The sequence below is a fragment of the Lepisosteus oculatus genome, chromosome 1 (genome assembly GCF_040954835.1).
Source record: "Lepisosteus oculatus isolate fLepOcu1 chromosome 1, fLepOcu1.hap2, whole genome shotgun sequence".
NCBI lineage: Eukaryota > Metazoa > Chordata > Actinopteri > Semionotiformes > Lepisosteidae > Lepisosteus > Lepisosteus oculatus.
The window spans coordinates 44,598,660-44,612,842 of NC_090696.1; the positions used below are offsets into that span (position 1 = coordinate 44,598,660).

Here is a 14,183-nt window from a genome sequence, read left to right on the forward strand (position 1 = left end):
AAGGATAACAGAGCCACATAATATCATTTAAACATGTAGGTCTGTATTATAGCAGAGACATTATCATACACTGCCATTTCTATAATGATATACCTTGAGTATCGTTTTTAAGCCCTTCTCATCATGAGAGCAAATACACAGATGCACATACTCACATTGCACTGTTCCCACACTCCTCCATCCGATTTACAGTCTACAGATTCTTTCGATGTATTTCCATTCTCATATCCGTCCTTTTGCTGCTTGACCCCACAGTTGTACTTTCTCTTCTCAAGACTGTCAGGAACTCACCTGGTCCCTGTTTTGAAATCACAGTTGGAAAGGTAGTTTTACACCTTGGATTCTGTATCCAGTAGTATTATATATTTTACCTCCTGTGTACAGCATTATGTAAGGTGCAATAAAACAAGAAATGTTAAATACAAATATCCTGACATCTTGGGTGAAAATTATTTTTAGAATCAGTTGTGTAAAATTGCTTGTTCTAATTCAATTTTTCTTTGAAGGAATAGTTAATGCAAGTCAAACCCTTGACATTCTCAAGCAAACAAAATCAATAAACTCTGCAACAAATCTTAAATGCTGCGAAACCAAACAGAAAATTAACTATTAAAGGTTTTCAGCTGATCCAGGAATGGATCTACACAAAACATTTTTGTTTGATTATTGTAGTTTGTCAGAAATTCTGAATAGGAAAGATGAATTATAGTCTTTTGCCCAGATCATAATGAAAATCTTAACTGATAACAACAAATCTGCTTTTTTACCAGCAGCTTTTACCAGCTTTTTTACCTGCCTTTTTACAAAAGGTAGGAAGCTTGATTGCTAAATTGTTTTACATCTATTTTGTTAGAAGAGAGCTGGTACAAGGTTAACAATAATTCTAATTGAAACAGGATTGTATGTATTTAAAAAAAACGAATTATGAAAAACAATGTGTTCCATTTTCAGTTGTAAGCACTACATGTAAAGCATGAAAAAATAATATGCTATTGGTTTGACAGTAGTCTGCTGTTTTCATACAGAAAACATGTTTATTTAGCAAATAAAAATGCATTTCATGCTAGACAATTGCATTTTATGTTAGAACAACACAAAACAAGAAAATTGTCAGCACCACATGAACATTTTAACTAAGAATGGCATGAAATCTTTTAAAAAACATTTCTTCTTATGGCATTTGGTTAAAATGCATTGGACAAAATAAAAATGAGCAGTAAACACATTCTAAAACAATACCAAATGTATTCCAGTTTTGTTCAAATGTTCTCTATTCTCTCTGAACATAGCTAAGTGTTTTTTTTTGTTTTGACCAAAGTATTAAGTTTTTTAAGGACTGACTAAATAAAGAAAAAAATTCAGTCAGAATCAAGCAGATTACTTCAAAACACTGCTGATTCCATATGTATAAAATGTGCATTTCTGAGATTTTTAGATCATTTAAATTCACCTCAGATACAGAAATGGTTCCTTAAATAGGTAACTGCTCAGACTAGGCTGCACAAAAGCAGTTCTCTTTGCCCTGTGGTTAAGGATCTGTGCTTGAGGCTGGAAGGTTGCTGGTTCAATTCCCACAGCTTGCAGAGGAATCTTACTCTATTGGGCCCCTGAGCAAGGCCCTTAACCCCAACTGCTCCAGGGGCACTGTTCAATGGCTGACCCTGTGCTCTGACCCCAAGCTTCTCTCTCCCTGTCTATGTCTCATGGAGAGCAATCTGGGGTATGCAAAAAGATGAATTCCTAATGCAAGAAGTTGTATAGGGCTAATAAAGTGATTTTATGTTAATACAATCCTAAAAGTCTGTGAATATGTCAGACTGTGTGCAAATAAAACTAAAGTTGTGTTATTAAATAGTATATAAAAATTAAACTGCCCAAACCGCGAAAACCAAAAATAATCGACTTGCACAGGTATCCACAAAACCAAGCCATCCCTTCTATGGGCATCAAAATACAGAAAACACACATTCACAATTTTAATTGCATTACAAGTAGGAACCATGCTTTCTATGAAAAATAAAATACAAAATAAAAATGAATCATACAATTGTTTTTTAAACTATAACTTTTGAAACGTAAAAAAATATATTTAGCTTATATAATATTTATACTGTACAGTGGTAATTTACAGTTAAGATTTATTATCTTTGAATACTACACATAGTTTATACTGCTGGAATGGGCTCAGTTTGCTAGACACAGATACAGATTATTTCCAACTGAAAGTCCTGCCAATGAGTTCGAAGAATTTTCGGTTAGGTTCATGGAAAAAATTGTACAGCTTGTCAAGTATCTGGGGGGCTACATGAGGATGTGCCCTTCCTTTTGAGTCATGTAAACACCTTTCTCTGCCATGATCCCTCAGGCAGTAAAAGCCCTTTGTTTTGTTGAAATAAAAATTTGATGTATTGATTTGAGGTGAGAGGTTTAAAAACTTCTCAACTTTTTTCATTTCAGGAAAAGGGTCCTTGATTAACTGATCTCCATCTACCACATGAATGTGGTCGAGAGGAAAGTACTTCAACCAGTTCTGCATGTGCAGGTAATAAAGACTTCTGTTTAAAGCTTTGTACTCCAAATTAATTTCCCCATTCTTAATGAGAACTGACTCAATGGATTGATATTGCTTGTGCTTTTGAAGACGGTTATAAAAAACTTGCGTATAGTCTGACAGGACTCTCTCTGTTGGGTCTCTTAGTATTAGAAGAAGCTTGATATCAGGATTCATGTGATGAATTCTCTCTGGCACTTTACTGGAAGTGAAATAGGCAGGGGTTTTCTCAACTGTGATCTGATGAGGGAAAGAGAAAGGCATTTGGCTGACATACCACTGAAATCCCTTTTTAAAGTTGTCCTCCCAGTCAAAGAAGTGAACCTCATTTTCTGCTGCTGTGATGTCAGGATGGAGGCTGAGCATTTCAATTAAGGCCCTTGTACCCCCTTTCCTTACTCCAATGATTATGGTTTGAGGCAGTTGTTGGATAGTTCCATTAGAATGAACAGGCAGCTCTGAGTCACTGTGGTGTGAGGAAGCCCCATGTACCACATTTTCTAAAACCTGTTTAGCAACACCACCATCTTTGCTTTCAGTGGGTCTGGAAGGAACAGAAGGTGGCTGTACCACAAGAAAAAACAATCCAAACAGGAAAGCCGCCATCAGAGAGGTCCTCAACCTGGTCAAATTCAGCCTGGCGGAAGGAACAAAACTTTATCCCACATTGAAAAGAAGCCGGTGAACTTCAGATCCTTGAAAATGCTGGAATTTCTCTCAAATAAGGTAGTCACTGAAAAATAATGGAGATAAGTGTCATGACAGATATTTAAAAGATTTTCCGATCATGTTTAAAAACTGTTCACTCTGACATTTGATAGATGGGAGATTTGTTTGAAGAAATGTATATTGTATTATTAATCTTAGATCCTTCTGATGTGTAATTTAATTTACATCTAATTTAACTTCCCACATTCAAATCGTGTCGCAGAAATCACAAATATGACTCAAACTTATAGGGTCTATGTTTATTAGACCATAATGTATTTTTTAAAGATAACTAACACAGAAAAGTAAAACAGTGCATCAGGGAACCATCATGATTAAAGGGAGTTCATGTTTTTAATCTTGAAAGCATGTTTTAATGTTTTAAAGAAAAACAAAAAACATTTCACATGCAACACAGATACACCTAACAGATGGCCAAGGCCAGATAAACCACATATCCCATTGTATGATTTGGCATCATCCATTTTTTCCATTTTATTACCACTTCATCCAATTCCAGGTCATGGTCCAGAGCCTATCCCAGGAAGCATTGGGCATAAAGCAGCATACACCCTAGACATGATGCCAGGCACACATAGACATAAACACGCACACACTCACACCAGGGCCAATTTTTACAAAAGAAAATTAACCTACTAGTTTGTCTTTGGAGTGTGGGAGGGAACCAGAGCATCTGGAGGAAACCCACAGACAACACCCCAGGAACTGAACCCAAGGCCCCAGCACTACAAGGCAGCAATGCTAACCACTGCACCACCTTGCCACCCTGATTTGGCACCAGACAAGGTAATTTCCATTGTGGTAATTATTCAGTATTTCTGTTGTTGAAAATGCAAAGGGAAGAACTCTCTGCTTAAAATGTTATGCAAGAGGACCTGGGTTCGTAATTCATATGTTGGTGTAATCAGCATTCAAAGTTATCTTTAGCAAATGAGCACTTCAGCTGCACGTTGTTCTTGAATGTTCAATAATATTATAACCACAGCATGATCCAGACATGGACCTCCCACACACATTTTTACTTTTCACTTTTTTTTCACAACAAAATTAAAAACACGTTTTATTTTGAACTATGAGCCAGAAAGTGACAGGGGGTACAAACAGGGGTGGTTTCCTTTAGTTTTAAAGATAAAGGGGGAAAAAAACAATTAGACTTGATTCTCAGAGACAACTTATCAAAATTCTGATTATCAGCCTAATTAAAAGTCATGTTTTTTATCGTTTTAAAGGATAATTTAATGTATTGTTTTGCACAGAAAGCGTCACGTGCCATCTAGTTTCACTGCACTATAAAAATTCACAACTTACATAAAAAACTTCCTCACGTAAAAAAACGAACGTTCGTAAATTTAACACCAACGTAACATTTAATTGCTCCAGTTCCAGCTTCTGCAAAACACCGATGCTACTCATTATCCAATGCTTACTGCCTCAGTCAGATGTCCGTGTCTAACATTTCTTATTGCTAGGTTATTGTATTTATTATAACAAAGTTTCAAACACTAACTTTCTGCTTCTGAATTGTAATTGACAGTGATACAAGAGATGCATTGATTCTGTAGCATTTGTCGAAATCGTATGCCTGTGAAAGGCAATAATACCAGACCCGGCATGTACATCCAAACAAATTGATTTTTTATTTTGTTTGAATTCTCCCCATTTGGAAAGCAAACGTAGAGAGGAAAAATCCTTGAAGGCAATAGTTCACATGAGACTTGTTCACTGTACATTTTCACTGTACATTTAACATTGTTATCAAATTTTAGAATCCAGTTATATAGCGGCATCTGCTTAAAACAATGCTTTCTGTAACATTTAGGAATTAATGCATGAAATGGATTTTTTTGTTATCTCTAAAGAAGGTTTAGAATTGGGAACGCTGTTCGAAAAACGGTTTTAAAAGATGTTCAATTGGTGATTCAACACTGCGAATTACACTTGTAGAGTAAAACGTCACGGGTATTATTTTACCGCTTGTTATCCATCAACAGTTTTATATATAGCAAAATAAATCGTTACAGTTTAAATTGAGCGAAACCCTTTGCTTGTTCTTTATCCCGGATATAAACGTTTGCAACCCTAAAAAGTACGTATCAATCTGAATAAAGCAGTTTTGAATTCATTAGAATTGGTATGATCACAGCGTTTTGTAGCTTTGGTTTACAGAAGTGTAAAGAAGTCTAGCCTAAAACGCGTGTGTAATACAATACATTTCAATGAAGCGCAAATTACGTCTCTCTGCATACGATCTAAACATCCGATTTTAACACATACTTTATATAACTGCACGTCCGTACAGTTGTTGCTTTCAATCGTATTTCATCGCGGATTGATTTCTTCTGCGTTCATTTTTCTCTCATGTTAACATCCCGATAATAGTATCATACCTATGACCGGCGTTTCTCTTAAATGATTTGGTCAACTGAAATCTTAATGAAAGAAATATACATCGTTTGGTTTTATAAAAGTTTGTTTAGAGCCCGTCTGATTTAGTAACTATACACTAACTCAAGTGATTCACAGACGCACACAACGTCAAAAAAGACAGCAGGAACACCGTCTTGTACAAACATACAGTATTTGCAGATGTTTACAAATACAATGACACCTTATGCTGACAATTACAAAGGATATGTATATATTGTTGGAAAGAAAACGATAACATTTTGGTGACAATGATAATACTTGAGCTATGTGAACTTAATATTTAAACACCGTAAATCTACTTAACTTTTTTTTCCCAAGCGCACAGCACGGTTTAATAAAATATATTTAGCATAGGTATAAACCCCTCCCCCAACTTCAGCACACAACACAATTACTGTAATATGTATCTCTTTTAATGTACAAATAAGTTTTCGTCTTCTTTATGCTACATAATATAACAGTAATTGGTTCGGTATTACGTTTAATGACTTGGCTATTTCGGTGGCTGAACCACATTTTATTCTTTCCTCTCCTATCGAACTTTACATTTTACGTGATTATTTCGCAGTGTTACTTATAAGCATTAAGTTAGAAGTTAGTATTACATGTTAAATGCGAAGCAGGCATTGTTATTTCAGTTACAACGGAAAACCACGGTTGCCTGTTTTACATTTCTAAACCACAGGGAAAAGAAAAGCGGATGATCTGTTCTTACCGTCTAGCAGTTGCTACAGAATGTCCTTCTGAAACAAAAAGAATTCCTGGGTGGTTTTGTACACTCTGTTTTGATCAGTGACACTTAAAGTCAAGACAGGGTTCCGCCACTTCTTTCGGAGTACACAAGAACTGTTCAAATGGTAATAACCTCCCGAAAATCTCGGCAGCAATTGAGCCTATTTTTACACTACCTTGACCAGCAAACCACACAAGTGAAGTTGTAAATGGCTTATGACTCTTACTAGTCTTATTCTCCAGTTTAAGTATCACACGCCCAGGACGCTAACACTGCCCCCTCCTTCCGTGACTCACTTTAGCGTAATTCTTAGAAGAAAAAGGTAGGGTTCCAGCGAAAGTTACAGTAATATCAGAGTTGTAAACCTTCACGGAAGTTACGATCTACTTTCATAGCGTTTTTTTTAACCTTGCTACTTTCAGTTTATAAGCCCCACGTTTAATGCTCATTAATTAGGGTAAATTAATAAATGTGCTTCTATCTTAAACGGAATACTTTATATCGTCTGAAAATAAAAGTGGCTTTTTTTAAAAAAATGTGTTTTTTATTTTATTTTTATTTTTCTTTATTACATAATAAATAGCAGTGTAACCTTGTTTTGGATTCTTCTGGGGGGTAAAAATAGCAATCGGACCTATGGACAGCACAATTTCAAATGAAGTACCCATCCATAAAACGAGTGAGAAAAGTAAAACATAATTATTTAAGGGTACTTACTGTAGTCTGACTTCAGTTACATGTAAGGAAACAATAATTAAAACTAATAAAGGGGATCTGCTATAGGGAAATCATAAGGTTTATAAGATCATAAGGATTATCCAACACTTATTTTTTTAAAAGGTACGTCTTGCTTAACTACATTAACTTGCTAGTTGTTTGAATTAGGCAGCAATAGTAACAAACAAGAGAATACCATATGGTATGTTTAGATTTACAGAGGGCTTTTGTTAAAGTTTCTCATGAAACAATAATTTTCAAATTGCAGGCAGGAGACATTCAGGGGAATGTACAGTATATATTTGGACTGAGAATTGGTTAATGGATAGAAAACAGTACAAATAATGGGTAGCCTTACACCCCAGTTTTAACTGGACAGTCTGTATTTAAGACATAAGATGGTTGGCAATTATATCTTCTGTATGTTGTGTTTCAGGAAAACATAAACTTGTTTTCGACAGATGACTGATGTTCCTGAAGCAAAATATACATGGTATAAACATATAACTGGTTCTGCTATGTAATGCTGTTTAAAAAATAAGATCTTGTTGTGTTCTCAACAACATAAATGCAGCATTTAGTACTTGCAGTAATAACAGCCTTTGCACTGATCCATCATGTACAGTATATACTGTGCTATGCGGAGCTGTTATTAAAATGGTGGATGTTTCACAAGTGTATTCCTGCTCTTAAATGAGGACCTTCCAAAAGTATTTACATTTTTTAAGACACTGCAGTACCTGCCAGTGGTCAAGTAATGTGTAATACTGCATTTCAGATTTGTGGAGGATACTTTTCATTGCTCCTGGTGGTAAAAGTGAAATTTCTCAGAATGTTCAGACAAAAAAACCCACAAAGAATACTATACATTGAACAAAGGGTAACGCAAAACACTTAATATTATTTTGTACATGTGAGTGCTTACCATTAATTGTAACAAGTTCATTTACGGTCTTGTAAGCTATCTGTCTAAGTTATATGAGGTGGGGTGATGGTCAGGTACTTTCCTTGGCTTTCAAAAATTAGCATCTCATATTAAGACAATGGAAGAATGTTCTTACTAATATTGTGTGAATGACTCCATGATGATGATGTGATAAGTGAATACAATAAGGATCTTGTCACGGATGTCGGAAGGGACGAACCGTGGAATGGCAGGAGAGTGAAAAAGACCCTATGCGTAGTTTTGGGGCAGTGGTTAGCCTGGGCTCAGCTGTTCAGGAAATGCCGTATAGAAACCTATGCCCTCAGGCCACGGTGTGGGGCGACCTGGTGCTAGGCGGGTCTCAGGACATCCGAACCTCAATGCTGAGCGAGGAAGAAAGTGTGACCCAGAAATATATAGCCCCAGACAGAGACACACCAGAAGGACAATCACAGGAAACTAGGGCAGAACAGAGTAGAAGCACCCTCTAGCTGTAGAGGGTGTGACAGATCTGTACTAGAACAAGAGCCTTTTGTTATTTATATCAATGATCTGCAATGTGGTATGTTAAGTAAATTGGTCAAGATTGCAGATGATACCAAGAAAGAAGGCTTAATAAACACTGTTAAGCAGCCAGTGAAATTCAAAAGATTTACAAAAAAATTCAATCTGAAAGAAACAATACAAAAATAAACTACAGATTCAAATTGTAAGCCGTTAAGCTTGAAGAAGATATTTATGGAAAAAATTGGGTATTGTGATGCCACTAGGATTTTGTACAGTAAATGGGTGTTTTTTTCATGTGCGTGTCATGGATTTTTAAAATTCCTTTAATTGCACCAAGGTGGCTGTTGAAGGAAACCAGCACACAAAATGTCAGCATGACATAGTGCCTGGAACAGGTTGCAGTTGTGCACCTTGTTTCAGACAATGTGAGCTGACTGCTGAGTCAGCAGGTTTCCTAGAGCTGAGCCGTGAACATGCATTGTGATGCAGGCAATATTATTTTTGTTTAAATACTTGAGGTACTGTAGATACTTAAAAACTGGTAAAGTCTGAAATGATACAAAGCAAATGAACTTTTAGGAAGATGCCTGGTTGAATAAATTGCTGTGTTAAAGTTTGAAGGAACAAGGGAGGTAAAGCAAACCTGTATGGACTTAAAGCAAACCTAAACTTGAGCAAGGAAAATAAAAGAATGCCAAACAAGAAATTCAGACGTACTGTACAACAGAAAGTGAACTGAATAATGTTGAAGGCCAGGAGAAAACAACTGTGGAGAAAGACTAGGAATTGTGAGCTGAAAGAAAGCTATTATATTTTATTTGTTTGTGTTTTGAAATACGGCCACTTATTTTCTTTTCATGTTAGTGACATATTGGGGGCAGACTGGCTACCCCCATCAATCAAGTGAGATAGACACTCAACCTGCGAGCTACGATATATTTTAGTTAATTATTTTTCTTTATTCAAGTACACCATATTACACGTATACTTTGGCTCTGGGTTGTTTTGTCTTGAGTCCCGCCTTTAACACTACCTTTTTGATGACTGCACCCCCAGCAACATCACAGTATTCATATTGGCACATAGTTTACATTTTATAGACAGGAAAGCAATGCAAAAGTAAAAAATAAAAACATTATGTTATATAGTTAAAAAGTTAGAATTTAAATCAAGACATGCTACAGTGTGTTAAAATTGACCAATGCACTGATAAAACCAAATATTGAATATCATGTCACTATGTTACAAAACATTTTGCTGCCCTGGTATCTTGGAATGTCCAACACTGACTAAATAAAATAACTGAACTCTTTTGAAGTCTTAAATAGAAATGACTATATGATAATTAATGCAGATATTCCAAAATCTCAAATACATTGACAAAGTTAATCCAGTGGACTTGGAAGAATCAAAAGTGAAACACAAACTTAAAGAAACAAACAAGTCTGAATTATGTGGAAGTACAGTGCCTTGCGAAAGTATTCGGCCCCCTTGAACTTTTCAACCTTTTGCCACATTTCAGGCTTCAAACATAAAGATATAAATTTTTTATTTTATGTGAAGAATCACCAACAAGTGGGACACAATTGTGAAGTGGAACGAAATCTATTGGATTTTTGAAACTTTTTTAACTAATAAAAAAATGAAAAGTGGGGCGTGCAAAATTATTCGGCCCCTTTACTTTCAGTGCAGCAAACTCACTCCAGAAGTTCAGCGAGGATCTCTGAATGATCCAATGTTGTCCTAAATGACTGATGGTGATAAATAGAATCCACCTGTGTGTAATCAAGTCTCTCTATAAATGTACCTGCTCTGTGATAGTCTCAAGGTTCTGTTGAAAGCGCAGAGAGCATCATGAAGACCAAGGAACACACCAGGCAGGTCCGTAATACTGTTGTGGAGAAGTTTAAAGCCGAAGTCAGAGCAGTACGTACTTACAGTATTTACACAGAGGAAGTAGGTACAGTATATTGAACAAGCTGCCCAGCCATTTTAAAAAAAATAAATGGATGAGATCCTCATATCACTTAGCTACAATGAAATGTGCTAGAGAAGCCACATGACTTCCTCTCCTTTGCACAAGTTATTATGTTCTGGTGTACTGTACTCTGTTTAACAAGAAATCCATCTAAAGAGAAATCCAGAGAGCCATCTTGGCTCCATCCATAGTCCAACTGTTAGCACCTGGTGTACTGTATTTCTGCTCTTGATTGTGTCCAGAGTCATGCAGATATCCATATTACCAGATTAATAACATGAGTGTACTGCTATTGGCCCACACACTGTCAGATCAGTTACGTCTATTAAGCTGGCTCCCAGATATCACCAGCAGAAGTAGTGTCCTGGATAAATCATTTTCAAGGGACAGGAGGATCCAACTAATAGAGGAAATTGTCAAGCATGTTTTAGAGAAAATATTTAATGCCTCAACCAACAACAGAAGAAAAACACTCATTCCACATTCAGAGATCTCAAGACAAATAATGCAAATGCCTGCAAATGGACTCTTGGAATTTGCGGTGTGGTGGCTCTGTGGCTAAGGATCTGTCCCTGTGGCTGGAAGTTTGCAGGTTTGTATCCTGTGGCTGGAATCCTACTCTGTTGGGCCACTGAGCAAGGCCCTTAACCTCAACTGCTCCAGGGGCCCATATAAATGGCTGCCCTGTGCTCTGACCCGAGGCTTCTCTCCCTGTCTGTGTGTCTCATGGAGAGGAAGTTAGGGTATGTGAAAAGACAAATTCCTAATTCAAGAAATTGTATATGGCCAATAAAGTGATCTTATCTTATCTTAAACCAGGAAACACCAGTATCAATTGGACAATTTCCAATTGGATCACAACCATAAGGTTTATTGTGCATGGAAGAGTAACTCAAACATTAAGCAAAAGAAGCTGTCCCACTGAAAACCAAAGACAGGGATTCTAAAGAAAACGTGTGATGAGAGGAACAAATGGGAAAACAAGGCAATTCAATGAACATGTTGTAGACAGGAAAGACCAAATGAATGAATATTTTTATGTAAACATAAACAATAATTGTGGTTTCCTTACTACTGTAAAGACATCTGTACCCAATAAGCTATCCATTTAACACTTTATTAAGACGGTAAACAGATTAAAAAAGAATCTTTGGGTCTATTAGAAGGAGCATTTTTTATATCCTAACTAAAGTAACTTGACTGGGTAAATGCATACACAAAAAAAATATCCAGGTGACTGTAAAAAAATAGTGCTTAAATGTCAGTTTGCACAGAGATTAGAAAACAATGCATTTGTTAACATTTGTTTTCTTAACACAAACATGAATAAAATACTGCTACTCTTTGCAAATACCTTGATGCAATAGTAAAACAAATATTTCTTAAACTTAAAAAACATTGCAAAATAGTACAATTGAAACTGAGTGAAAATAACAAATAGAAACTTTAAATTATAATTAAATGTCAATTTTGTTGATCGTTAGATTACACTCAGAACATTGAGATCATCATTTTATTGTCCAACAACATTTTTTTAGTCCAAAAAGATTCTTTAGTTTTATAGCTGCTTTTCCTCTGGGCTGGAGAGGGACACAGTTTAGGGCTAATGACCTGGGTGTCTGTTTCCTGCCAGTGCTTGTCTGCTTGCCAGTGGAAGCTGCATGGCCCTTATTGCTGTTCACAACACATACAGGCTGGTGAATGTTGTGAGAGAGACAGTTTGTCAGTGTTGTAGTTAGAAGAGTAAAGTTCCTGGGGTAGCCTGATAGTGGCATTTTGTTACAAGAAAGCTCGGTCCTTGAAGATGGTTTTTAACTAAAAAATGCAGATTTCAAACCTGCTGGTCTGCACTTATGGAGACTTGCATAAAATATGAGGACTGCTGCTGCTGCTGATGCCACTGTTGGACCTGACAAAAAGAGGCTTGAAAGATGTATATGTACCAATGTACCCTGCTACCCACTGCATACAAGGACTCAATGGAATTTTGTTCTGCATCCACAATTTTAGCTATGGAGGGAAGCAAGAACAGTGCTTCTATTGTAGTGGAGTACTACACTAACAAATTGTGTCTCTGCTGTTTACCAAACAACTAAGTCTGTACTGCTCTCACTCTGTTTTCTGTCTAATCTCTTTCTACACAGAATTGTGTGTATGCTCTTCCAAACTTTATAAGTCACCTTTACTTTGTCTGCCAAACCCTTTACAGTTAAATCTAGACATGTTAAATCCTTCTCTTTCATACTTTCAATCTCATTTTCTTGTCTTTGCAAGCTCTGGCGACTGCTTTCCATTTGACAGTTTTTAACGGATTTAGGTAGAATTTGAAACAATTCATATACAGTAGACAAGTGAACAGCAATACATGCAAGTAGCGAAACAAAAATGCTAAATATGTTCAGAGGTAAAAAGTGCAACAAATCCTATTGGCTCCAGTTCTTATTTGCTGCATTTTAATACCATTGAATATATAAGATTTGAGACACTGACTTTATAAAAGATGCTTATGAGAAAAACTAAGTTGGGCATGCGGACACAAACGTTTGGTCTTCTGAACGTGTGAAGAAAAACTTATACAGTATGTCTTAGGACATATATACTGTATATCCATTCATTTCCTGCTACTTTATCCATTATGTGGTTGCAGGGGAACTGGAGTATCACGGATGTCTGAAGGGACAAACCATGGAGAGGCAGGAGAGCGGAAAAAGACCCATATACGTAGCAGCAGATCGGGGGATTAGCCTGGGCTCAGCAATTCAGGAGTCATATAGAAACCAATGCCCTCAGACAGTGGACGTGGGGGGACCTGGTGCTAGCCTGGTGACGTCCGAACGTCAATGCTGAGGGAATGTGAATGAGTGACCCGGAAATATATAGCCCCAGAGAGAGAGAGACACCAGAAGGACGGCAAGGCACAGGAAACTAGGGACAGGACAGAGTAGAAGCACCCCCCCCTTCATGGGCGGCTCCTGACGCCCATACAAATAATTGAGCTGCACAGCACTGGGGGGAGGAAAAACCTCATTTAATTGAAAGGAAACCTCCGGGAGTCCACGGGTGAGAGCTGCCCCCTCCTCCCGGGTATAAACCTTTATTGGGTAGAGGAAGGGGGGGTGAGGTAGAGCTCTGGAGACTTAAAACAAAAAAAAGACAAGGACACAGGCACAAACCACAACAAAGATAAACCTGGGAGACCAGGGAAATAAACCACAAAAAACAGTTCCGAGACACACGGGATGAAGGTACCAGATAGAAGAGGAAACCAGGAAGTGAAAAATCAAAACACCAAGCAAAAAACAAGACTAAAAACACAAAAACCTGGGTAAAATACCGCAGACTGGGCAATAGGCACGTTCACATTCTATCACTGATAGCGGAGTGGACAACCCTAGGAAAGACAGGCCGCAGCCCGCTCACAGGCACTGATGTCAGGAGGGTGATATCCAGCAGTTAGAAAGGGAGAGGAAAAAAGGCTCACCACCCTATATTGGAGTATACAACCCGAGGAAAGCCAGGCACACAGCCTGCTCACAGGCATGGATGACTGGAGTGATTTCCAGCAATGAGGACAGGAAGGCCAGCTCAACATTCAATCACGGATGCTGGAATGACA

The 14,183-nt window shown here is 37.3% G+C and overlaps 1 protein-coding gene across 1 annotated transcript; it reads right to left on the reverse strand.

Annotated features, from left to right (window-relative positions):
• Positions 1-992: 992 nt before the first annotated feature.
• On the reverse strand, positions 993-6,730 carry hs3st1 (heparan sulfate (glucosamine) 3-O-sulfotransferase 1). Its single transcript, XM_006629661.3, has 2 exons — positions 6,423-6,730; positions 993-3,284 (listed from the first exon to the last, which is right to left on the reverse strand). The coding sequence occupies exon 2, from the start codon at positions 3,155-3,157 to the stop codon at positions 2,210-2,212; it is 948 nt and encodes a 315-aa protein (XP_006629724.1). The 5' UTR covers positions 3,158-3,284; positions 6,423-6,730; the 3' UTR covers positions 993-2,209.
• Between the last annotated feature and the right edge of the window lie 7,453 nt (positions 6,731-14,183).